This window comes from Gobius niger (genome assembly GCF_951799975.1).
Source record: "Gobius niger genome assembly, chromosome: 15".
Lineage (NCBI taxonomy): Eukaryota > Metazoa > Chordata > Actinopteri > Gobiiformes > Gobiidae > Gobius > Gobius niger.
The window spans coordinates 19,794,192-19,821,441 of record NC_136866.1 but is presented as its reverse complement, the minus strand read 5'-3'; the positions used below and the strand labels follow the sequence as shown (position 1 = coordinate 19,821,441).

At 42.2% G+C, this 27,250-nt stretch overlaps 1 protein-coding gene across 2 annotated transcripts in view; it reads left to right on the top strand.

Moving 5' to 3' along the window:
• The window catches only part of LOC306975212 (glutamate receptor ionotropic, kainate 2-like), a 159,677-nt gene that overhangs the window by 103,811 nt on the left and 28,616 nt on the right, over positions 1-27,250 (top strand). For both annotated transcript variants that reach the window (XM_079572674.1, XM_079572673.1), the window contains exons 7-11: positions 3,442-3,585; positions 6,255-6,362; positions 8,242-8,355; positions 9,270-9,476; positions 12,429-12,652. In XM_079572674.1, the coding sequence (XP_079428800.1) occupies positions 3,442-3,585; positions 6,255-6,362; positions 8,242-8,355; positions 9,270-9,476; positions 12,429-12,652 (797 nt within the window). The remainder of the gene's footprint in view (positions 1-3,441; positions 3,586-6,254; positions 6,363-8,241; positions 8,356-9,269; positions 9,477-12,428; positions 12,653-27,250) is intronic.

The window sequence follows — 27,250 nt, the reverse complement described above, 5'->3', positions numbered from 1 at the left end:
GTGAAACTGAGTACAATTTCCAATTTGATTTCAAAGTAAAGTTAGTTCTAGTTATGTTTTTCAAAAGGTTTTATTGGAGAGTATGTTAGCTTCATTTTGAACACGACACACTCTTAAATACTGAAATATTTTTGTTTAGTTGGTCACTTTGTACTCGGAGTATAAATGTATAAACTCAAGGGGTAGTCGAGACAAAAAAAGGTTCTGTGCCAAAAGAAGGACTGATGCACTTCACAAAATAAGTGACATCCTGAAGAAAGAACTCTATGTGGAAATATGAATGAGAGTGTGTTTGAGAGTGTGCATGGGGGAATCCGGTGTGGCTTGTTTACATGCATGAGACCCATGTAGGTTCATTAACGTGCACTGGCCCATCAAATAAACCAATAAATAAAGACATCAGCCAGCAAGTTAAAGCTTGGGCGCAGATGGGTCCAAATGGACAACGACCCAAAGCAATCTGCCAATACTGGTCACAAAGTGTCTTAAGGAAAACAAAGTCAATGTTTTGAAGTGGTCATCACAAAGTCCTGATCTCAGTCCAGGTGAAAATGTCCGGGCAGAGCTGAAAAGGCATAGGCACGCAAGGTGGCTACAAATGTGTCTCAGTTACTCCAGTACTGTTTGGAGCAATGGATCAAAATTCCTGCCAACTACTGTGAGAAGCTTGTGGAAGAAAATCCAAAACGTTTCACCCGAGTTAGATCTTTTTTTGTTTTTTATTCTAGTTGAAAATAAAAGTTAATTCAGGTTTCGTGTCAGACAGTGAGAAAAAAATGCAAATGTGCCTTTTTAGATGTAAACAACTGGTTCCCACTGTATGCGATCACTTTTCTTTTGTTTCTGCTTTTGCGGTTGCTTGAGAGTGCACGCTTCCTTATTAAATCAATGTGTAGCCGTGCGTAACATGTCAACCTCCCACCCACCATCAAACCAGTCAAACAAGCCAACTGCCAAAGACTTAAACACTGAAGTGGCCAGACTGGAGCAGCCCTGAACCACCTTTGGACGATTCAGTTTGGGCTGTTGGAACTCACAAAACGCTCTGTCCCGCCACGTACTGAACCTGTCAGAAGACCTTCTCTCAGGTGTTGATGCTCCAGGACATGCTGACAATGATCCAGAGCTTGATTTGAAAAACATGAATCACAAATCTGATCCCACTGGTGAAAAGTGCTATTCCTAATGGCGTTTTTCAAGCATCAGGACCTGCCCTCGTATGCAGTCTGTGTGTGTCTGTGTGAACCTGCAGACAGTGTGCTGTGTGACTCACGCCTCACACGCTCGCTGTGGGTCATCAGAACCTGTCACCAACAATCAGCACAGTGCACTATGGCAACAGACCGGAGCGGGGAGGAGGGAGGAGAGGGGGCACTGTGGTGGACCGAAAAATACTGTCAAAGTGATGGGCGTAATACAGGGATTTAAAGGAGCATGCTACATTCATCAGAAGATATGGACTTCACCGCAATGAAAGGCTCTGTAGCTGCAGATGCGTCCACAGGCTTGCTATTGGCTCCAGCTTGTTTACTCAAATCTATTCTCATATTTTTTGAAAGTGGGGGAATAAGGCTTTTTTGCAGGTATTTGGTAAGGTCAAAGGTGAGATGAGGAAAGCATTTTCTGTTTCCGGATAAACGTAGGAGTGTGCTGAAAGACTTTTTTGCTTTGCTCTTCTCCTCGCTTTGGAATCGACAAAGAACCAGAACGATAACAGAAATGATCAATGGCATTGATATTGATAAAATTAAAATCAATTCAAATCCCCAGAATTGGTGGTGAAGGATGAGGGAAGGCTTTGCACACACAAACAAATGTTGATTTTAAAACATAAAACAAGTCATGTTTGCAGCCCTTACACTAAATATATGTAATCAAATAAAATCATTTACATTTCTGTGTGTGTCTCTAGCGCACATGCACAAAGACTTTTTCTGAATTAACTAACAGCATTCTATTGTTTTTTTGTGTGAGTATTTTTCTATCCCAATCCTTTTGGACACGCTTTGGAAATAGAAAAGGCTCGATTCATTTTATTTTATTTTGATTGACATTCTTCTTATGGTTATCTATTAATAATAAAAAAATAATCTGAGCATGTGCTTCATGAAACGTGTGCACAACAGGTATATTAGAGGAGGAGCCTCTTTTCACCACGATGTTACAGAAGGATGAGGGTGGGGGTCATTTCAAATTTCTAGTTTCTGACACAAAAGAGTCTCTATCACTTTCTGTTCCAAAGTTATGTCCGAAAATCAGAGATGTTAGATGGTGGGAGCATGGACCTCCTGGGGTTCAAAAATTAAAACATAATTGAGCGCCCCCTCCAGCAGATGGCGCCTTAGGTAGCCTGGGTCCCCTATGCCCAAGGCCGGCCTTGGGAAAATGTGTTCTTTTTGTGAAATAAATGCATTCTGGTTTGGGAAGATTGTCTCTGTCACTTTCGGCCCGGCCCGGCCCGGCCTGACTGGGTTTTATTCCTCCAAGGATCACAGAGTTTTCAAATTGTTGGATGATGACAGATTGCTGCGGTTTTGTCAAGTGGCTGTCACTTTTCAGTCTGTGGAAACGGATCGCGAGTGTTGCACCAGCGTCTGTGTTGTCTGACAAACCAGCAATGACTCAAGGCTTTGGTGATGGAAGTCTGACAAAGATGAGGGGAAAACTACCCGAAGTAGAGATGGGATCTTACGATAGGCCTTTCAAAAGAGTGACATGGATGACTGAGATCCTAATAACATACACATACGAGTTTATTCCTCTGGACTGCACTTAGCTTTGATTAAAGCTCACATTCACTAACCTTTAACCTCTTTAGACACAGCCAGGACAAGTGGCTTACACTTGTTTGGCGCTTTTCAAGCTTGTGTTGCCAAGTGTCTCAAAGTGCCACGCTGTAGTCACTATTCATTCACTCCATACTTGGTGGTGGTCAGTCTGTGCCATCAGCCCCACTGACCACCACCAACCACTCACTCACACACTACATTGTACATGTTTTTAGTGGTAGGGGAAACCGGGGTATCCGGGGAGAACAAGCCTCAAACCCGCAATCATCTGGCTGTGAAGCACAAGTGCTAACGGCTGTGCCACTCGATGAGAAAGAAGAGCTCCAGTGAAGAAAAATATCTTCCTGGTCCACTGCCTCGTCTGCTGCTCATAATGAGCCCATTGCTGTTGCCAGGTATTAAAAAGTGCGAAAAGAAAACCAACACAGTCATTATCTGATACCGATCCTTTTTGTAAACAAGAGACAGTGAAAGGAAGTGGAGTTTAATCGTCCAATCAGATGAGCAGGTTTCAGCTTTTCATCACGTCTCCTGTAGAAGGTTTTGATTTTCTCCAGGCATGCAGAGGATTTCTCTTATTTAGTCCCATTTGACCCGAGTCTCAGGCGTGAATGCAACCTAAGTATGTGTAATATATTGTTTTGTTTGACAGACGGACGCGGCGCTGATGTACGACGCGGTGCACGTGGTCGCCGTGGCAGTTCAGCAGGCCCAGCAGATCACAGTCAGCTCTCTGCAGTGCAACAGACACAAGCCCTGGAGGTTTGGAGGACGCTTCATCAACCTCATCAAAGAGGTACACACCCACTTACCCACAAGGCCAGGCGGACATTACACAAGCCTATTTGGCCAAGTCTTGTTGTCATTTGGAAACGATAGGCTACTACACTGCGTTCCAAATTATTATGCAAATTGGATTTTTGTGTCAAAAAGGTAAAAAAATAATAATAATAATAATGAAACTCATGGATGGCATCGTGTCTTGGGGCTCTATGAATCACAGACATTAATCTCAGACCTGGGATGATTAGTTTTCAGGTTAAGCCCAGTTAAGGGAAAAACTACTGAAAAAGGGTGTTCCACTTTATTATGCAGATCATCATTTTCAAGCAATATGGGAAAGAAAAAGGGTCTGTCTGCTGATGAAAAGCGTGAAGTAGTTGAATGCCTTGGTCTAGGTATGAAAACCTTTTGATTTGTGGATGATTCAGAGCACACTCCAGTTTGTGCAGATAAAGGCACAATGAGGACGGTTTCTGCCAGACAAACACATCAGATTAAGAGAACAGATGCTACAAAGCAGCAGACAGGTATTTGAAGCTACTGGTGCCTCTGGAGTCTCCCAAACATCAAGGTGTAGGACCCTCCAGAGGCTGCAGTTGTGCATAAACCTTCTATCCGGGCCTCTCCTAAACTGTTAATTGAAGCTGATGAACAGAAACGGCTGCAGTGGCTCAGAAATACATGAGGACTCATTTTCAAACAGTCTTGTTCACTGATGAGCACCGTGTAACCCTGGATGGTGAGATCAATGGAGGAGTGGATGGTTGGTGAATGGCCACAATGTCCCAACAAGGCTGTGACGTCAATAAGGAGGTGGCGGAGTCATGTTTTGGGCCAGAATCATGGGGAGAGAGCTGGTCGGCCCCATTAGGCCCTTTTAGGCTCCCTGAAGGTGTGAAAATGACCTTTGAAAAATATGTGGAGTTTCTGACTGACCACTGTCTTCTATGCTACAAAAAGAAGAGCCGTGCTTTCCCGAACAAGATCATCTTCATGCATGACAACGCACCATGTCCTACTGCAAAGAATACCTCTGCATCACTGGTTGCTATTAGCCTGGCTAACACCAGACTAAAATCACAAGTGATATTTAGTCTGGGGACCACCAATTCATTTTCTCGTAGGAGAGGTGTGGTTTACGATCGTCCATACTCGTTTATTGGGCGATACGAAAAAAAAAAAAAAAAAGTCTCATGCGTCTGCACGTAGCCATGGCCAATCGTATCATCGTATGAGATGACGTATGACGTACCCGCTGTAAACTTTTGAGCTAAATTATTTAGAACAAGGTCTAAAGCTTGATCAAAAAATACCATCGTGTCTGCTGCTGTCACGTTGGATCCGTAAATAAACTTTTTTTTTATTATCCGTAAATAAACTACAAGCTTCCATATATCGAATAGCGCGTCATCGTCTTGCCGTCCCTCCTCGCTTTGTGATTGGTTCCCAAATCCACCGGAGATTTCGGCCATGGTCCCCAGGCTGTCGTGCAGTTCGAAATAATTCGAGCGCACACAGCAGCCTGGTGTTAGCCAGGTTAGGCTGCTATGGGCATAAAAGGAGAGAAACTCATGATGTGGACCCCCTCCTCCCCTGACCTCAACCCTATTGAGAACCTTTGGAGCCTCAACAAAAAATACTTCTATGAAGGTGGGAGGCAGTTTTCATCCAAACGGCAGCTCTGGGAGGTTATTCTGACATCCTGCAAAGAAATCCAAGCAGAAACTCTACAAAAACTCACAAGTTTAATGGATTTAAGAATTTTGAAGCAGCTATCACACAAGGGCTCCTATGGTGAAATATAACTTGACCTGTTAATATTTTTTTTATTGAAAAAGCTTTTGATTTCAGTAAATATGACCTCCTAATGCTACAAATTCAACAAATGACCATTTTCAGTTAATTACAAGCTTTAAAATGTATTGAAACGATGAGTTGCATAATAATTTGGAACAGTGGATTTTGAGGTTTTTACTATATTTATTTTTGAAAAAAATACTGTTATCACTAGGAATTTTTTTCCACCACATTTAAATGATCCTCGACCAGTTAAAGACTTGAAAATTATGTTGACTCTCATTTGAGTTGACAATTTAGAAAATCTTAGAAACATGTCATTTGCATAATAATTTGGAACGCAGTGTACTTATCGAAACGTTTAGGCCATGGATGTTAAACATGCGGCACGCGGGCCAGATCCAGCCCCCGAGATGGTATACCATGCCAGCTTTATTGATAACGCACTTTGAAAACAATACAGTATTTCATATTTGATTGTATTTCATATTTGATGTTGCAGACTTTTGATTATAATTTCGGAACCGTAAGAGAAAAAAACTTATTTGTCTTTCAAACGAGCTCCCTCTGAAGTAGCTACTTAGGAGTGTCCTGAATAAATCACACCCAGAGCGCCCCCTGCTGTCACAGTTCACCCCGATACATTTAACTGTTAAGAAGCCTCATACACAGGATTATAGATGAGACCTTTTAAAAATCGGTGGTGCATGTCGGCATTGGCCTTAGAAAAACCCACCACTAATCCTCTGTATATCTCTATGTGACTCAGCATCTTCCAGCCAAGGTGCCTGCTTTGAAAACGTTTAATACAATGTGAATCTCCTGGATGACTGAGAGGCGTTTCTAAAAATCTGTTCATTGCACTGATCCTCTCTGCCCACACAGGCCCAGTGGGACGGCCTGACGGGGCGGGTCCTCTTCAACAGGTCAAACGGACTGAGGACAGACTTCGACCTGGACGTCATCAGCCTTAAAGAGGACGGGCTGGAGAAGGTGAATCATTATCGGTTTAGCAATGAAACCATGATAAATATGGGCATGTGTCACGAATATGGCAAATTAGAAATACCTTAATTTCAATGACCCATCTTCATTTCAGCTAACAGCATGTTAACAAATCAAAGGTGCCATAATAATGCAGAAATGCTTAAAACGTGTCCTGGGATGACTTATGGATTTGGTAACAGCCAATTAAAAATGTGGAGGTCACCACATCCAGGTTCTAGTGCACACAAATCCATTGGCGCCAGGCGCTGCAGGTGAAAACATAAATGTTTTACACAGTGGTCAATGTTGAGTTTTCTCCCGTAACATCTTAGTTTTAATGTCAAAGTATAAAAAAGACCAAACTCATCCTTTATGATGCTTATTTATGACGTTTTGTCGCAAGCGAGCCGGAGATTTCCAGGAAGTAACTACAACATTTCCCACACATATTCATTCACAAATGACAGTCCTGGACTTTACAATATTTTTGAAGGTTATTTCCATCCATCCATCCATCCATCCATCCATCCATCCATCCATCCATTTTCTTCCACTTGTCCATTGCCGAGTCGTGGGGGCAGCTGTTTAGCCTGCAGGTGGTGGGTCCACAGAAGGACGGCCTCACAGTTCTAACCGGGCCTGTTGGTCTCTTATAAGGAGCTTCTTATCCACTCTTTGTCTGACTCGTCACCTAGGACCTGTTTGCCATGGGAGACTAAAACAGGGGCATGAAGCCCCCGAAAACAGAGCTCCCAGGATAATCCAGGTGCTCATACCCCTCCACCACATTAAGGTGGATTTATCTATTATCTATTCCCTCCCTGATTTATAAATATTTTTTTTCACTTATCATTAGCTCATAAAAAAAGCTAAACAAATCCCCTCTGAAAACCTCTCATGATAAATTCTCATGTTTATAGCAGTAATCTACAGTAAAATGTTTAACTTGATATCTCTGAATTTACACCTGCAGCGTCTCCCTGCCATGCTAGAAATCACGTGGTCCTGGATTGGTAATAAGGAATGTAATTGCACCTCAGTCTCTTGTATTTATTCCTCTCCTCCCCAAAGTGTGTTCAGAATATCAAATCTGCAGTGTGACGGAGCAGCCGCTCGCTATCGCGGGGAGGCCACGACGCTAACACACCTGTATACACGCACACACACGCACACTCACCCAGAACAACTTTCCCTTACCATGTAGACTGTTTACCGCTGTCCTCTGGGTTCTTCTCAGCCACCGCAGCCGCCATGGGTGCACACTTGGCTGCTGCTCGAACCTTTTTCCATCCATAGATTATTCTCCAGTATACAGCACACGCACACCCTCACACAGCCAACCCGAGTGAAGGCGTCTTCCGCATTATGTTGCGTGATACGCAGGGCACATTCAGGTGACGTCACAGAACATCACGTGACTTCATGTTTTCCGTAGGAAATTATTGTATTTTTCTTGTTTGGGATATTTTGAGTGGTTAGTATACAGATTATTGTCTTTAGTTATTTTGGTGATTTTTCCAACTTAATTACTTTGTGATTTGGTTTCTGTATGTAGAGAAACCGTTGGTTTTCTCAGTTAATTGTGTTGTGGGAGGGGCTTCATACTATATGAGGGGGCCTTCAGCACCACAAGAGCAGTGTGTGTGTATGAAGGGGAGCTGAGTGCAACGCAGGTACCAGCTCCAGGAAAGCTGAAAAGGCCGGACTAGCACTGCACGTGGATCTGAAACCTGGTAAAACTATTATTTTTGCACTTTTTGGGCGGACCAGCACAATAAAGTCACCTGACACAAATCTGACTAAGCCATATCATTTGTGTAGAGGCGGAACCCCGCAACATGCAGGAACGACGCTAACTGATGTGTGCCTGTCTTGTTTTGGACAGATCGGAACATGGGATCCCCCCAACGGCCTCAACATGACAGACAGCCACAAAAGCAAAGCAGCTAACGTCACCGACTCGCTGGCAAACAAGTCCCTGCGCGTCTCCACCATCCTGGTGAGGAGACACTGCTGCATGCACCATGGGGCTACACTACAACACCAGGCTAGGCCCATAGGCTTTATTTGACTGGATAGTTCAGGGTGAAAAGGAGGGAAGTGTGTGGAGAGACATTGGTGGAGATAAAAGATCCCCCAATCATCCTTTTAACACTTTGTATTACCCCCAGAGGGACTACAAAAAGGACTTATTAAGGCAAACAAGTTACTTAGTTCTTCTTTAAGGTGCTTGATTTGCTCTCAGCATTCAACCAATCCTTCGATGCCGCTGGGGCAAACCATGAAGAGCAGTGGGCGACCGCAGTGCAGCACCCAGGAAATGGTCAGAATTAGGGCTGGGTACAGTTAAACAATAGTCTGGTATAGAAAAAATCTGTTTTTCTCCCATATGATTCCCCATTTTTCACTCGTCTTGACATTGGATATTAACCTGATACCTGATATATTTAAATATACTCACATTATTGCTCAGTTTCTGGTTCTAGATGTTGGTTCTATATTTTAATATAGGTAAAGTTCAGGTATTGGTATCAAAAACCAAGTATCGTTAAAGTACTGGTATTGACAAACAAAATGTGACGGTCCCCAGCCCTAGTCAGAATCTCCTGGAGAATTCACCATCGTGCATGTTTTATGGTTGATGAGGGAAACCAACGGGGAGGAAACCCTTCCAGACATGGGGCAGAGACATATGCAAACTCCACACAGAAAGGCATGGTCTGGGGATCGAAAGGACCCAGGACATTCGCTGACCACTCAGCCTCACTCTTTGGTTTCAGAAGTTAATCTCCCCCACAGACTTTTCAGGGGGAAATATTAAAGAATGGTATGTGGTGACACATAAAACTGTGACTATGAGTATTTCCTCCATTAACCCCATTGCTCCATGAACCCGGGGTCTTTGTTTCCCAGGAGGAGCCGTATGTCATGTTTAAGAAGTCGGACAAGCCCCTGTACGGGAACGACCGCTTCGAGGGCTACTGCATCGACCTGCTGAAGGAGCTGTCGGCCATCTTGGGGTTCCGCTATGAGGTCAAACTGGTGGAGGACGGCAGGTACGGAGTCCTGGACGAGGGCACGGGCGAGTGGAATGGCATGATCCGTGAGCTCATCGACCACGTGAGTACGATGGCGAAGAGACAAGTGATAGAAGTGATAGAAGTACTGCATTTTTACCGTCAGTGCTGGTGGTTATTTAGCATTCATTCTTCTTCACATGATGTTTTGGCGCAGTTTTTCCTACTTGGGGAAGTTGGCAGACAGCGCCATCTGCAGTCCAAGAACTAACCCGCGCAGATCCACCATTTCTGATCATTACAAAAGGATAAACCACATCATCATGACAGGGATGGAGGTCCAATCGTTGGATGAAGGAGGTTCTTCAAATATGTGAACGTGTCCTCCGGGACAGCAACAGTGTTGTCTTTGACAGCACTCTTAGTTTTTGTTTCAGTGTTTTGGACAAAAATGCTTTAGTCATTTCTAAATGGGATAGTTTTAGTCTGATTTCATGTATTAGAAATGTGGATGAAGGTGGACAGGCTGGACTACAGTATAAGCTTTTGACAAACCATCAAGCTACAGGCGCAGGGTGGAGCACGGGGAGAGAATGGGGGGGTGGAGCCTGCTGCATGCGGGTCATGTGGCCAGACGGCGCCGCTCTGTGTCACGGGTACCGTCTGTGTTTGCTCTGGTTGCCAACCGTTTGAGGAACTACTTTCTCCCATTTTCGTCTCCTCATCTCATCGTGTTTTAAACCTGTCGCCATCACGCCATAAAAAAAGGTGTTAACAAGATCATTTCGTTATAGTCTTCATTAATGAAAACAACACTGGACAGCAAATAGAAAAGGCTTTTTTGCTTTCACAAACCAGGGAGCCGACGCCAGAACTTGTATAAATCAGCCGACAAAACGCACCACAGCGATAACGCGGGAGTGCATTTGTTTCATGTTTACCTACATGTGTCTCGTGGCGGGAGTAAAAGAAATTAATAAAAGCATTTTCAAAAGAGATGAGCATTTCCTTCTTCGCTTTGTGATGAAGCTTCCATGCCGTGTTTACTATAATTAGCGGTGTGTAATTGAACTGCAGTCATTGAACAGAAGTTAAAGAGAAACATGTCTAGTGATTAGAGCCGTGTGCATATTGACCCGCAGCTGTCCACACACCAGCAGCACATAAAGGTGATTGCTCCGTGTCTTTTTATTGGCCCCTCGAGGCCCTTCACCCTTCCTCACCTCACTCTCCATCTGTTTCAGCCTCGCTCTGGTCCCCTCCGCTCGCTCGCTCTGTCCTTCCCCGTCCGAGTTAACAGTTTATCATCATTCCGATCAAATGCAAGCGTTTCATTTCATCACGGTTGGTTTTATTGGTGAAATTCCTGACTTGTAACGCTGCAGGGGGAGGGGCATCACCAGCTCGTCTCCATGGAGATGAAGCTTGCTGAAGCTTGCTTTGCTTTGAGCACAAGTGCACTACAGGATTTGACCCTGTGCGTAACATTAGTATCAAGCTAACAGGGGCTCTGCAGCCCACACAGTCATTTACCGTTTCAGTTCAGAAAGCACTTGCCACGTTACATGAGGAATATGATTAAATGTGCACATTCTGTAATACTAATGAGACACATGTCCGCTCTGACTTCCTTTGGTGTCAATAATAAAATTGTGTATAAAGCTAAGTGTGCAGCGGATAAAGCTTTCATGCATCAGCACTGGACACTGGGATGCTCAGGGATGCAGACTAGACCTTGCACTTTACCTTACACAAACTCCACTATCCGTAGGGTTAAGGCTAAGGTAAGGGTTACCTTTGCAGGGGAAAAGAGTTGGTTTGTTTGCCTATTTGACCTTGACCGGCTGTGTGAGTGGTCAGCATGGCACCTTTACCTTCTATCACATTGGTCTCTACAACACTTTAGGATCAATTGTTCTGTAGGTTTTCTGGTGAGAGGCTCCATCAGCATTTGCAACTGATCCTGGAACATCCTAGAGATCACTGTGATGGAAAGTAAAGGTGCTCTGCTGTCCACTCATACAGCCAATGGGTCACTACAAGGTCAAATACGCACAAGTATCAACTTTTGTTTACACATGAAAAGTTAGTTAGTTAGTTTAAGCTAGTGTTGTCCTGTGGACAATGCAAAAAGTCACAAAAAGTGATGTTCAGTTCAGGTTGGTGGGGAGTCCTTGACTCAAGTGGAGGAGTTCAAGTGTCTCGGGGTCATGTTTGCGAGTGAGGGAAGGATGGAGCGTGAGATCGATAGACGGATCGTGCGGCGTCATCTGTGATGTGGTCGCTGTATCGGACTGTTGTGGTGAAGAGGGAGCTAAGTCGAAGGCAAAGTTCTCGATTTACTGGTTGAGCTACATTTCTACCCTCACCTATGGTCATGAGATTTGGGTGACCGATAGCACACGGTCACGGATACAGGTGGCCGATTTTTGCAGGCTGGCTGGGCGCACCGTTCTGTATTCAAGTTCAGTTGCCTTGGAGGAGCTTGGAGTAGAACCGCTGCTCCTCCACGTCAAAAGGAGTAGCTGAGGTTGCTCGGGCATTTGTTCCGGATGCCTCCTGGCCGCCTCCAGGCATGTCATATTGGGAAAAGGCTTTGTGGAAGAGCTAGGACACACTGGAGGGACTATGTCTTCAAGCTGGCCTGGTGTCGCCTCGGGGTCCCCCCCAGCCTCCGCGACCTGGCCCCGGATAAAGCGGAAGTGGATGGATGGATGTCTGGTGGAGGTGACGTCATGGTTTCAGCTCCACTTATCATTGGCTGCTATTGTCGGAGACTGTCCAATCAGGAAACAACTGGCCTTTTCCATCCTGGGTAAAAAAAGTGGGATTGAAAATCTGTTGCCGTGCCAGGTTTACTTTCAGTTGTTCACTACATATACAAAGCTTCCAAATGTGCATCAAAGTGATGTAAATGATGTTCATATGTAACTATGACTCGGAGTGTTCCACAGTGTAGCCTTCACTGTAGTCAGTGTTTGTGTCCTCTGCCTCTCTGCCTCACTTCTTCTCCTCACCTACTGTCTCCTCCCTTTTACTTCTCCTTTCCTCGCAGAAAGCCGACCTGGCGGTGGCCCCCCTGGCCATCACGTATGTCCGTGAGAAGGTGATCGACTTCTCGAAGCCCTTCATGACCCTGGGCATCAGCATCCTCTACCGCAAACCCAACGGCACCAACCCGGGCGTCTTCTCTTTCCTCAACCCGCTCTCGCCTGATATCTGGATGTATATTCTGCTGGCTTGCTTGGGGGTCAGTTGCGTGCTGTTTGTCATTGCCAGGTAACATGCCCACACATACACACGCCTGTGCTTTTCCTCTCCCTTCGACATATGAGGCAGAATGTGTCGTGCACGTTGCCGTTAAAGTGCATGTGACAGGTTTTCATTGTGTGATGGGTTTTACTCCAGTGAAGTGGGTTTCTACAGGCAGCTGTAAGTCAAATCAATGATTTTCTCAAATTCTACATTTGTGGCAATTTAATGAAAAAAATTGGAGGTAAAAGTGTTCTCATGTTCCCAAATAGCAGAGGCAGTACTCAGTTACATTTACTTAAGTACAAGTACTTATCAGCCAACTTATGAAGATGCAACACAATGTAAATGTGTTTGCAGCACATTTTTGCATATTTCTGATTTTGCTAAAATATCGCTTTATAATCGTAATTGAGTCCCCAAAAATATTGATATATGAGGTTTTACCAATATCACCCAGCCTTTTTACTTTTGCTTGAGTATTTACTGTATTTGGGTCACAAAGTGATTTCCAAAGCGGGTCCGGTGATCCTTTAGGGGCCCCAAACAGTTATCTAAACAAAATATACATGAAAAGTTTCTATAGTCTCTTTGCATTTGGTTAAAACACTATACTATACTATACTACTATACTACTATACTAATATTTAGTCTGCAGTTACTGTTATGTTTTGTCATTTGATATAAATGTAGGTGTAAAAGTATTACCGATTGTTTTCCCCACGTCAGAACACTTGTGGTGAAAGTCTGTCATATGCACTTTAATGGATTTGCTTTTCAACTGTAAAAACAGTGTTCATTTTGCCGACAAATTCATTCATACATTAAGAAAAGTAGTACTTCTGCTGAGAAACAAATCAGCCAAAAAGTTGTTAATGAAAGCTTAAAAATATGTTTGAGCTGGAGCTACAGATCCATCTCCTGATGCAACAGTTGATGTCAAATTTCAGTTTTTCGGTAACACTTTACATTACGGGCCGGTAAGTCCGTGGTACTTATAGTGGTAATTACAGTGGTTCTTCTTGGTACTTGTTGTGGTACTTACAGTGGTACTTACAGTGGTAAGTACTAGTATTTACAGTGATAATTCTCGGTTATTATTGTGGTACTAAAAGTCATAAGGGGTTAGGGTTAGGGAGACAGAGTTACCACTGTATCTCTCATTACTATGAGATACAGTGGTAACTCTTAGTAATGTAGGTCATACTTCTATGTACTTTGATACTTTAAATGATAGTTTCTAGTAGTTTCAGTGATACATCTGTGGTACTTATTGGTAATTCAAGAATACTACAGCAGCAATTCATAGGTAGTAAATGTGGTACTTCTACACACAGACATAATTTCTAGGATTGTGTGACTATAAAACAACATAAAACAGCATTATGGAAAACAAAAAGTACAACCTTCATTACTAAGAGTTACCACGGAATCTAGAAGTACATAACTTATTATTAAGTACCAAGGACTTACCGGCCCGTAATGTAAAGTGTTACCAGTTTTTCTTTCTTTCCCTTTTCCTTTGTGGATTTGCAAGTTGACTAAAAATAACAGTTTGTTGACTATGAGTGGAAGGAATTGAATTGTGTCAAAAACTGAAAAACCTTTAAATGAAGCTAAGATTTGTCAGCTAAATTAACACTGAATCAATTGAAACTACTTTTAAATCTTTGGTTTTCCCACACTCCCTTGAAAAAGAGACTGCCTGGCTGTATAAACAGAAAGAAGATTTCACCGTTTATCCAGAATCAGCCGCATGTTTACGGACAGCCCCTGCTGTTTGCCACCGCCTGGTAACACCCGCATTCACGCCTGTGGACAAGCTGGGAGTATACAGATCAGCCAAAAGATTATGACCACAGATTCTTTCAACAGTTTTCCCACAGTTGCCATGGGACAAACTAACATAGCTGCTATATTCTGCTTCGACAGCTCCTCCGACTGTCGCTAATACAAGCTCTTTTAAAAATCTGGGGTACAGTGCCTTGCCCAAGGACACAATGCCAGTATCCAAAGTCATTAAAGTTCTGTCATCTTGTTTTTGATATACACCAGAGCTGGTCAATATATTGTCTACGAGGTCATAATCCAAATTGCTGTTTGGAAGATATGCAAAAATATCAAGAAATGGGTTAACTATGGTAACATAAATAAATAAGAGAGAAAAAAATGGTAAATAGGGACAACACTGGAATAAAATTAGGAAGAAATAGGGACAAAATGGAAAACATGGGGGGTTGGGGATCTGGAGAAACAAAGGTATCAGGAAGAAATGGGGGAAATATATGTGGGAAATTGGGTTGAAAACATTTGGAAAAATAGAGAAAAGAACTGGGAAAAATTAGCCTGGCTAACACCACCAATTCATTTTCTCGTAAGAGAGGTGTGGTTTACAATCGTCCATAGTCGTCTATTGGGCGCTACGAATGTCTATAATGCGTCTGCACGTAGCCACAGCCAATCATATCATTGTATGAGATGACGTATGACGTACCCGCTGTAAACATTTGAGCTAAACTATTTAGAACAAGGTCGAGCTTGATCGAAAAACACAATCGCGTCTGCAGCTGTCATGTTGGATCCGTAAATACAATTTTTTTTATCCGTAAATAAAGTACAAGCTTCTGTATGTCGAATAGCGCGTCATCGTCTTGCCGTCCCTCCTCGTTCTGTGATTGGTTCCCAAATCCATGCGAAAATTTCGGCCATGATCCCCAGACTGATGTGCAGTTCGAAATGATTTGAGTGCAAACAGTAGCATTGCACTAGCCAGGCAAGGGAAAAATAAGGAAGAAATGAGAAATATGGCCCAGCCCTAATATTCACTGACCAGCAGAGCAAAACGGAAACAAAGGATTGGAGCTGCACTAGACCAGGGCTAATGTTTGGGATGGGATCAACACTAGGGAACAACAGCGACACCAAACTCATTGACTTCATGTTGACAGAGACAAAGGGAACGACCGAGAGTTTGACATAGACATAAGAGAAATAAAAACCTCCTTGGGAAGACTCATAATACTGCCCAAGACAAGAGCTGCTTATGTTAACTGAACACATGCTTGGTGCTGAGTGTGGACAGCGTACTGTAGCACCCTCTCCGTTCATTGGTTTGTGAAAGAAACTCTCACTGACCGGTTGTAGCACCAGGCAAACAAAACCAACTTTTCCTGTGTCTGAATAAATAATTGACAAATTGTTCCAGTGTGAGTGGTCATAATCTAATGGCTGATCAGTGTACGTGCTTGCTCCTTCGCACTCCCTCCTCCAGTCCTTAAAGGTATAGGACTAATTCGCTAAAAGGTCCGGCACTGGGTCATCACAATAGGCAATAAAAAAAAACATCCTGAAGCCCGCTCTCTGGACAAATTGCTTAACACCGGCGTTCGGAAGAATCCGCGGAAATCAATGTGAGGCGTTTACCTAATGATACCCCCGAGTAATGAGTGCAAGAGCGCTAACGGGCCATCTGGGGAAAGCGTTTAACAGTCGGTGGGCGAGAGGACCAGCCGCATGTGGGAGCGCTCGTCCGTGTAACCAACAATTAAGGAGGCTTAGGTGATTAACCCTCATACAGGCAAGTGAGGTCAAAAGTGCCCCCTGCTGGATAATTGGTCATATCCCGGAGGTGCTTTGTTGTTTCTCTCTTAATTTTTCTCAATTGTGTCAGGCTGACTGCTCTCTTCAATGACAAGTAGGGGTTTGAAGTCCCCAGAGAATTTTCTATATCATTTTATGAACTAAAACGTAAAGGAAACATGTTCGGCTTTTGTCTGGCATTTTGTGTTCATCTGTTGCACACATACAACATTATAGAAATAGAAACCAGTTATTTATTTCTAGTCCAAAGTCACAGAATTGATTCGGACCTGGTCTTCAGCAAACGTCCCTGTAGACAAAAATGACTCCCAAGCAATAAATGGAAAACTAGAGCTGGGACTTTTTTCGATTAATTACGATTAAGTAATTAATGAATCAGAATGAATCACTCTTTACTTTAGTAAATAAATAAATAAATAATTTAAATAAATAAACTTATTTAAAAAGATTATTCTCCAAAATAAATGAAACTGCTATTGTCTTTGAAGTGTTTGAAATGATCGCACAGGCCTCACATCTCCACTTCAAATAAGTAAAAATGTCGGAAAACACAAAGAAGCAGCAAAAATAGATCTAAAAAAAACCAAATACAACCCCTAAATAAATTCTGCTTGAATGCAATTAATTGTGATTAATTAATTACAGACGACATAATTAACTTGATTAAAAAAATTATCGGTCCCACCACTATGTAAAACATAAAGAAAGCCTATGATGGTGAATAAAGCACTGTCCTGTTTCTGACAAAACACCGACATGAGGAGAGTTTTGTAGCAATGGTGTTGTTTCTTAATTATTGTAATTATATTATCAGAAGTAGTTAGTCGAACTTCTAGCCTCTCAATGTACATTACATTACATGAATGAAACCATTCGCCACTTTTCTGGAAATAAACCCCTCTAACATCCGACATTTGCCTCAGCTAAACACACGCTGTCTGAAGCCGACGACAAAACTTTGGGCGCAGCTACGATTGTCTCTTTGAACTATCACACAGTGCAGACAAGAGCAGACAAGTACATACGAGAGCAGACGAGAGCCGACAAGTGCAGACGAGAGCTGATGAGTGCAGACAAAAGCTGACGAGTACAGATGAAAGCAGACAAGAACAGACATGTGCAAGCGAGTGCAGACAAGAGAAGACGAGAGCAGACGAGTGCAGACGAGAGCAGCAAGGTGCATAACAGAGCAGAAGAGAGCAGACGGGTGCAGAAGAGTGCAGATGAGAGCAGACAAGAGTCAACAAATGCAGACAAATGCAGGTGAGAGCAAACAAGAACAGACGAGTGCAGACGCAAGCCGACAAACGCAGACGAGAGCAGACGATTGCAGGCGAAAACAGACGAGTGCAGATGAAAGTCGACAAATGCAGACAAGTGCAGACAAGTGCAGACGAGAGCAGACGAGAGCAAACGAGAGCAGACGAGTGCAGACGAGAGCAGATGAGTGCAGATGAGAGTCGACAGATGCAGACAAGAGCAGACGAATGCAGACGAGAACAGACGAGTGCAGGCGAGAGCAGATGAGTGCAGATGAGAGTCGACAGATGCAGACGAGAGCAGACGAGTGCAGATGAGAGCAGATGAGAACAGACTCACGATTTTACAATCTCCTCGTCTTGCAATGTGACATTGAAAAATCTCGTAAGACAAAAATATGGTGCAATATACACTCGCGATAAAGATCTATTTCGGACTAAATTGTGTATCATGTGAATATAAGCCATGCCAAATACATTTCTGAAGCAACGAAGGTTCCAGCAATTTGAAATATAACTCTAATAATAAAAGAAAATGCAATTGGACTTGATTAAAAAAATCGGGAAGAAGCAATATGTCTTTTTTTAACTAAGTAACAGCAGTCGCTTTTAAAAAATATAATAGTTGTAATGTAAAGACTGCGTGTAATTACTTTTCTATGCCATTTGCGTGTATTATTCTACATAATAAAAACAGGCCAGGACTCCCCTGAAAAAGAGATCCTAAATTTCAGTGGGACAATCCTGGTTAAATATAGTTCAATAAAATAAAAGTGTGTGCGTTTATTTCCATTTTCACACCCCTCTGGGCTCAGGGAGACGAGGTTCCCGTCTTGGCCGGTTCGTCTAAACACATGTATCACCTTCTTTCAGCATGTCGCACTGAAACCAAGTCTTAAAAGCAGATTGTTAAGTACAGCATCTCTTCAATTAAACCTCCCATAACTAACACTATGATCTTGAAGCATGGCTCACAGCATGTGTCTTAACCCTCAGCACTCCCGCAAATGCACAAATGTTACCGGCAACACAGTTAACCCACGAGGAAAGCCGCAACTGTCACCTAAGTTAGATCAGAATATGCAAGATGTGCCTTTAATTGTGTCCTTCTGCGCCATGGTAAGTGGATAGCATGCTTATAAGACTTTGATCCTAGATGAAGATCCAGAGATGCGGTGCACTGCACGCATCTGCCCCACGCCTCAGTGTACGGCGTGGGGAAAGGGCCAAATACACAGGTCAAAGTTCCCTGCATGAGCAAATTCAAATAGTATACCTAAACTTTCCCTTCAATAACAGTGTAGCTTGGAAGACAACGTTTCAAAAGACAAAGCAAGCAAGATGTTCCCAAGTGCCACTCCTTGATCCCTGTTTCATCATAAAACATGCACAGTAGGCTAATCCACCGGCTAGGTACAACAATGTCCCCTATACAGAGACAACTGAGGAAGTCATTTACAAATGCATCCATTAAACATATTCAATTATGTTTTCTGTCATATTTACACATCATTTTTTTCCCAGTCTCTTGACACAGAGAATGAGCTTAGCAATTCCTTCCAGCGCACTCGTTCCCATCGATTTTTTAGTTTCATAGCAAAACAAACTCCGTCCAGAGAGAAACGGTTGACAAACACCACCTGCCAGGAAGAATATAGCTAGAGTTTGAAATTGCACCATTAAATTACGAGATTAGGTTGGCTAAATAGAAGGGACACTCTGCAGGACCAGACAGCGGGAAGCCTGCCAAACGACTTCAGCTAAATAATTCAGAAGTGCGCTTTGGGGGATTGGATATTGGACATGTAGCTTGAGAATTTTTATCCAATGCAGTTTAGACTCTCGTCTTTAAGTGCATATGTTGGGATTGTCATGAATTCTGAACAGCAAATCTATCCATAGTTTATCATCGACGTTGTTGGAGGGCTGATATCTAGAATCACAGCAGATCGCCCGTGGAGCTCGGATTCGAACCGCCAACTTCACGGTTTTGGGACGACTCACTCTACCATCTCAGCCACTGTCGCAGACTCGATTGAAATCTGATGTTTCAATTAACACACACTAGATACTGATTCCAAAGGTTTAGAGATTCCCCATACATTTTGAAAACAGTTTTGGTCCAAATATTGAGCCTTGTGGCACCTTACACATATGTCCATTAAGCTTTATTTATCCGAACAAACTTTTTTCTTTGAAACTTTTGTTTAAACTGGATGACACTAGGCCTCATTTAGGACAGAAGAGTTTGCAGATACATTCAGTCAGGGAAAGGGGTGTCTATGTTGTATCAATGCCAGTGCTTTTGGTGCTCTCTCTGTATTTGCGTGGTTGAAGAATGTTCTCCTGATCTGAACACTGATTGGCTGCTCTCCCTGCCTGTCAGCGTCACACTCTTTCTCCTCCTCCTTCCTCGCACTGTCAATGGTATAGCAGCTCAGGGCGTCGCAAGAGGAGGTAACTGCTTTGATTGGAGCACCGCTGACATTCAAGGCAGTCCTCACACTGCCTTGTGTCAAGCATTATAGGCCGACCTGTATAGCATTACAGGTCAAACGAAAAAACTTTAGTAACCCCATCCTGAGCTAAACAATGTTTGTGTCTTGAGAGAAAGAGATGTCGCCTATGCCGGTCCCGCTGTGGTGCGGATCGGCCTGGCCGCAAAACTCGAAACAAAACAAATGCACATGTTCCCTCGCGACTCCCCCACAACCCCTCCCTCTTCCGCGGAGTCTGGTTTGAGAAAAAAGCGTACTTTCCACTTATATGTGCTATGACAAAGTGTGCTCCTACTCAGGGCAAAATGTTACGCTATAGTCTGCGTTTTGAAACACAAGATCGGGCCCATCCATCAGTTAGAGTATAGCTAAAACAGTCTGTCTGCTAAAGTTAAAGACTGGGCTTTCATTACCGTTGTTTATTATTCTGAACAAGGAAGTTCACAGAGCTCATTATCTATCTTTGCATTGGACTGTCATCATGGTTTATAAGCAGATCTGAGTGCAATTATTGTGGATGAATGATGCAGTCCAGCATTATCGCAGAACTGAACAACACACTGTCAGGAGGACGGAGTGGGCCAAGAATCTCCATTAATCATTCAGCTCTGCATGTCCCTGTGTGTACTGAGAGAGGTGGTACATTATCATACTGTAACATTTGCCAGCAGGAAAAAAAAGGGGCATGTATTTGGAATGGTTAAAACCAACTGAATAAAACGGATAGAATTGCTTTTTACTGTGGGAGGACTTACTTACTTCATACTTACTTACTTCGTAATTACTCATATCTCCCTTAACATCTTAAATCATAAAAAAGACCAAACTTACTTATCCAGGAAGTAACACTGCGCAGCAACAGCCGTTTTCTATTGCTGATCCCTTCGCGAATCTTGACGCATTTTGTGTCCCTGTGGGATGCAGAAGGCAACCGTGATGATGCTGTAATCCAAATATGGTCATTTCCTTTCTGGGAGACAGCAGTGACTAAAGATGGGACAAACATACACACGCATGTGCAGACGTTTCAAAACTTTAAAGAGACTAGATGCAAGTTGGTCATTTTAAACTCATTACTGCCACCTCAGGTCTTACGTGTAACTGCAGTCTCAAAATATCTGCAATGTTGTCCATTTTGCATATAATATGTAATTTACATATGAAAACATAAAGTGACGGAAAACGTGCAATACATTTTGTTTTTCATATTCATATCAGTAATGTTCAGCAATAGTTTCAAATCGATATCTCATTTATTTAAATTCGTTCTCTCTATTCACATGCAGTGTCTCGCTTGAACTGAATAGACACAGAGTTCCGTCTTTTTTCCGACCCAAATTCATTCATGTATAGGTCTATGGACTGACTGGTCGACCTGGGTGATTGAATGCACCATCTGGGAGTGTGTTGTGTCGTGGTAGTGCAGTGGAGGCGGCCGTGGAGGAAGAGGGAGGAGGAGGAAGGGCTGGAGGAAGGAGGGAAGGTTTTTTTTTTTAAGGATTCCATGGTCGCAGTCGGACATGTCCCCTGCGCGCTTGTAAGGAGAGGTGACCTTACACTGGCGGTACATGGCCCAGTGGAATACTAACCAGCGACGGGCAAAGGTCGAACCGACGGCTCGGGACCTGGAAGAATACAAAGTCTAAATGTGTTGACGAGCAGGGCCGTTTCCAGATGTGGCTGGACTAGGCACATACACTGGGCCTCTCATAAATGTACTATACTCAAGGAGAGCTATGGAGGATTTGTACTTAACTTGAGTAGTATTTTTATTGAGAACTTAAAGTAAAGTTCAAGTAAAAAAAATGAAACAAAATTAGCAGCACGTTTTGTCACATTTGTAAGCTTCATGGTGCCACCTCCAGAACAGTAGGTGGTGCTGTGTCCCCGTCATGTTGCTGATTCAGGCACGATCTTTTTGGTTTTGGGGGCTGCAAAGTTACTATAATTTGCAACATTGATTTAAAATTAATTGTACTTTCTGCCTGGAATACTACACCAAATTCTTCAATACTTTAATTGAAGTAAAAACTTGACTCGCTCTGTATTTTTACTAGTGCTTTGACCACCTTTTCATCATAAACTTTCCTAAAAATGTTTCCATGTTGCCTTTTTTCTGAATACCTTAGGCCTCAGTCCTACATCCGTTTTTCCATTGTTAATAAGGTGTTGGTTGTCATCTGTACTGGGTTCTTCTGAACTGAAGGTGTTTGCAGGTTATTAGAAATGGTCTTCATTGCAACCAGAAATAAACTGTTGAACTGAGGAAGCCATTCAGCTCAAAAGGTGCATAATAATGACTTGAATGTTTTAGAAAGACATCTGGACAGGTTGACAGTTTAAATAGATATCTGGACTAGACTTTTATTTCACTTCTTCATCAGTGTTGTAGGTGGTGCATGTATGTAAAAAGTCCACACTGTCTTTGCTCTGTTCATGCTTTCTTCTTTTTTCTTAGCTATTCTTTGAGTAGCTTGATTCAGGGTGACTCATTTTTAATATTAGACGACATTCATTGAATTCTGTTCAGACAAATGGTGCTGAGTAAAGTGGGGAGAAAGGGTCGGTTGAGACGTGGTCCTGAATCAGATATTACCTCCATACATTATTTTTCTGTTCCATATGTTCATATAAGACACAGTTGTGGTCTGAAACATATTCAACAGCAGGTTTAGCTTCTTTTTTTTTATTTTATTTTTTTACTTTTTGCTTAAAAGTTGCCTGTTGTATCCAATTTGCTTCTGATTATCTAAATTTTCCTTCATTCCAAATAGATTTTTATTGCGTTTATGGCATTAATAATATAGTATTGGGGGTTTGAAATGGCTGTAAAAAGCATTACATTTTCTTGCTGCCTTCTTGTTAGACCCATACAGTCTGTTTAATTGTGAGATGTAAAGAATTCATCAGACTAAAGGCCCCCCCCAAACCTCACCTGCACGTGGGCCACCAAAAAAACATTTACAGCCCTGTTCACAATCATAATAAGACCTGCAGAGATCCAACATGCAAGTCTATTGTTTACCATGGCCAAATGAGCCTCGGGCGTATTCCAGTGTGCGCATATTTGAACAGCAGCATAAATAGAGCGTCTTAGGGACATATTTGACTTTGAAAAGGATTGGATACAGCCAACGCAAACACACAGATACGCAATGTGACAGCCGCAGCAAATATCGGAGCTGGAGGGGAAGATGATGTGTGAATATAGAAGGAATGGAACAATGGGCCGACTGTTGTATACATGTCATTTTCCGTGCAGTTGTAATTATGTGAATGGAGAAAGATGGCGACACAGATGTCAAAAACATCCAGATGAGAACACAGATGTTTCATGCAGTGGTCATTTTTAGTGGTCCATTTAAACATCTAAAGCAGAGGTGTGCGGCCCGGGGGCCAAATGCTGCCCTCAGACCAATTTTTGGCACACAGATAGAGCGGACATTATGGTTCCAAGCTTAAAGGCACTATTTCTAGTAGTGGAACTAAATTAGTTTTGGATTTGTAACAATTTCATGAACTCTCAGGCTACCATGAACCTGACCCTGTGAAGAATTGGATGCTATAAATATGTTAGGAAAGTTAGGAATGAGTTTGGACACGATGACGTTTTAATTTAGTGGCTTCCTCTTTCAGTGTTTGTAATTTTAAAAATATCTACTTCCTAAACAAGGTTACGTCATCCAAATATCATCCACCGTTTGTGCGTTCAAGCAATAGCATACATAGAGTATACTGTAGGGAGGACTTTATAAAGGGTTGAATACACAGAAATGTGGTGATGAACGCTCTGTGACAGAGTAAACATGGAGAGATGAAAAGAACACACAACAACAGCCCGACTGTGCATTCTCTTATTCTGTACGTTTCATTTTCCATCAGGAGGAAATCCTGTTGTGTTTGGTACAAAACATCCTGACATGATGAGGATAATAGGGAGCTTCATTACATCGTTACATTAAGCGTTCGTGCCACATTGACCCTCGTACCACAAAGTCTAATCTGAACTGCTCTTTTAAAAGAGAACTATTAATGGCTTTGTCTGAGAAGTCATCTAAAACTAAAAGGTGCACAAATGAATTGAAATCATCCAAACTGACAGACTTTCACCATAGAAGAGCTTTCAAAAGATCAAATTCAGTCAAAGTTATGGTGCAGTTTAAAGCATTTATGAAAGAACATCAATAATAAAAAAATAAAAAAAACATTGTGCACAAGCTAAACTTGATAACACTTTATAATAATGAGTCATGAGTTCATGCATGATTTTCATGTACTCATGCATGAATTAATGCATGATTTTCATGTACTCATGCATGAATTAATGCATGATTTCATGAACTCATGCATGAATTAATGCATGATTTCATGATACATCCATGCATTACTAAATGATTTCTCAGGAACAAACATGATCACATGTTGGTTCATGGATGACTTCATCCCTGAAATAAACGTGTAACTACTGTAATGAATGTAATGAAAATCTTAATCATTCATCATGATTATGAGGATCATGTATGAACATCATGACTCATATGGAGGAAATCTACTAAGACAAAGTATAACTTTATAGGATAAAATTTACAGCAATCATGAACTTATCATTTGCTAATCCTTAATACATCATGATTTCATTATGATCATGTCCCCTCAACTAAAGTGGGGCATTATCCTAAATTTTTTACCCTGTTAAAAACCAGCTCTGGAGATCTTATTTAGTTAAGTTGTACTTGTAATAATTTGTAATCAAGGTTTTTAAATAGTTTTTTCCAAACAAAAATTCCAATTGAGGAAACAATCCAGAGATCAACGCTTCTTCTTCAGGACCAAGGTGGCCTTTAACAGGTTAAAAAGTTTAGGGTAATGCACCACTTTAGTTCAGGGGACATAATCTGCAAGTAGGTTTCCTCCATATGAGTCATGATGTTCATCATGATCCTCATGATCATGATGAATGATTAAGATTTTCATTACATTCATTACAGTAGTTACACGTTTATTTCAGGGATGAAGTCATCCATGAACCAACATGTGATCATGTTTGTTCCTGAGAAGTCATGATTTAGTAATGCATGAATGTATCATGAATTCATGCATAAATTCATGAAAATCATGCATGAACTCCTGTACCATTATTATAGTGCTACCCTAAACTTTATAAAAGTGACAAAATACATGTTGTTGTCACCACAGCTCAGTCACATGTTAGTGTTAAAGAGCCACCTCAGTAAACGGATTAAATGAAGGCAGTTTGTGCTTTCACTTTCATTCAGAGGAATGAATGAATGTGAAGTCACATGGACCTCACTGTGTGTGAATGACCTCACTGTGTGTTAATGACCTCACTGTGTGTTAATGACCTCACTGTGTGTGAATGACCTCACTGTGTGTGAATGACCTCACTGTGTGTGAATGACCTCACTGTGTGTTAATGACCTCACTGTGTGTGAATGACCTCACTGTGTGTGAATGACCTCACTGTGTGTTAATGACCTCACTGTGTGTGAATGACCTCACTGTGTGTGAATGACCTCACTGTGTGTGAATGACCTCACTGTGTGTGAATGACCTCACTGTGTGTTAATGACCTCACTGTGTGTTAATGACCTCACTGTGTGTTAATGACTTCACTGTGTGTTAATGACCTCACTGTGTGTGAATGACCTCACTGTGTGTGAATGACCTCACTGTGTGTGAATGACCTCACTGTGTGTGAATGACCTCACTGTGTGTTAATGACTTCACTGTGTGTGAATGACCTCACTGTGTGTGAATGACCTCACTGTGTGTGAATGACCTCACTGTGTGTGAATGACCTCACTGTGTGTTAATGACCTCACTGTGTGTTAATGGCCTCACTGTGTGTGAATGACCTCACTGTGTGTTAATGACCTCACTGTGTATGAATGACCTCACTGTGTGTTAATGACCTCACTGTGTGTGAATGACCTCACTGTGTGTGAATGACCTCACTGTGTGTGAATGACCTCACTGTGTGTTAATGACCTCACTGTGTGTGAATGACCTCACTGTGTGTTAATGACCTCACTGTGTGTGAATGACCTTACTGTATGTTAATGACCTCACTGTGTGTGAATGACCTCACTGTGTGTTAATGACCTCACTGTGTGTGAATGACCTCATGGTGTGTTAATGACCTCACTGTGTGTGAATGACCTCACTGTGTGTGAATGACCTCACTGTGTGTGAATGACCTCACTGTGTGTTAATGACCTCACTGTGTGTGAATGACCTCACTGTGTGTTAATGACCTCACTGTGTGTGAATGACCTCACTGTGTGTTAATGACCTCACTGTGTGTGAATGACCTCACTGTGTGTTAATGACCTCACTGTGTGTGAATGACCTCACTGTGTGTTAATGACCTCACTGTGTGTGAATGACCTCACTGTGTGTGAATGACCTCACTGTGTGTGAATGACCTCACTGTGTGTGACTGTGGCATCTTTCTCTGAGGATGAACCAAAGGAAGTCACTGTCATGTTCGGTTCCGCCTTTAATCGGCATGATATCGGGCAATAAATGATATCGGCTGGCCTCTCATTGGATACATAAATGTATATATAATGAAGACTTCTGTATAGTGGCTATGTATTTTTGCATACAGGCATTTTGTAAGGAATGTTTTGGGAATGTTACAAATGCTTGCTAGTTTTACTTTGCTGTTGTTGTACGGTTCATTCCAAGGACAAAAGTCTCTGGTACTTCTGCTGCTGCCAAAGTCTGACATCCCGTCTGCGCTGACAGGAAGAATCGTGGCGTGTGATGATATCCGCGTCCGCTTACATAGTCTTCAAGAAGACGGCATTCGAAAGAGGAGGGAAGGAAATATCAGAAAATGTTGATGCGTTTATAAAACAGGGCCGTATCTAACTGCTCTAAAAAGGGCATTCATCAGAGGGGTTTAATGAACCCCTGGAGTATTTTTATTATTATTTTTTTTTTAACAATAAATAACATTTTAAGAAGGCAGATTGATAACTTAATCAGTTTTAATTAATAGTAATAATAATTCATGTACCTTTAGTGGCATTTCCACCCTTTTTTTTTTTTTTGTTAAAACTTTGAATTTTAAGAAAAAGGGTTTTGGTCACATCATATTTCATGTTTATTGCAGCTTGAGTGGTATTTGAGGACATGATTATTGACTTTTAGAACAAAGGTTTACTGTTTTATGCTTTAGAGTTGACAGGATCTAGCATCTTTAATGTCAATAATATCATCCATCGCGATATTTTCCTGCT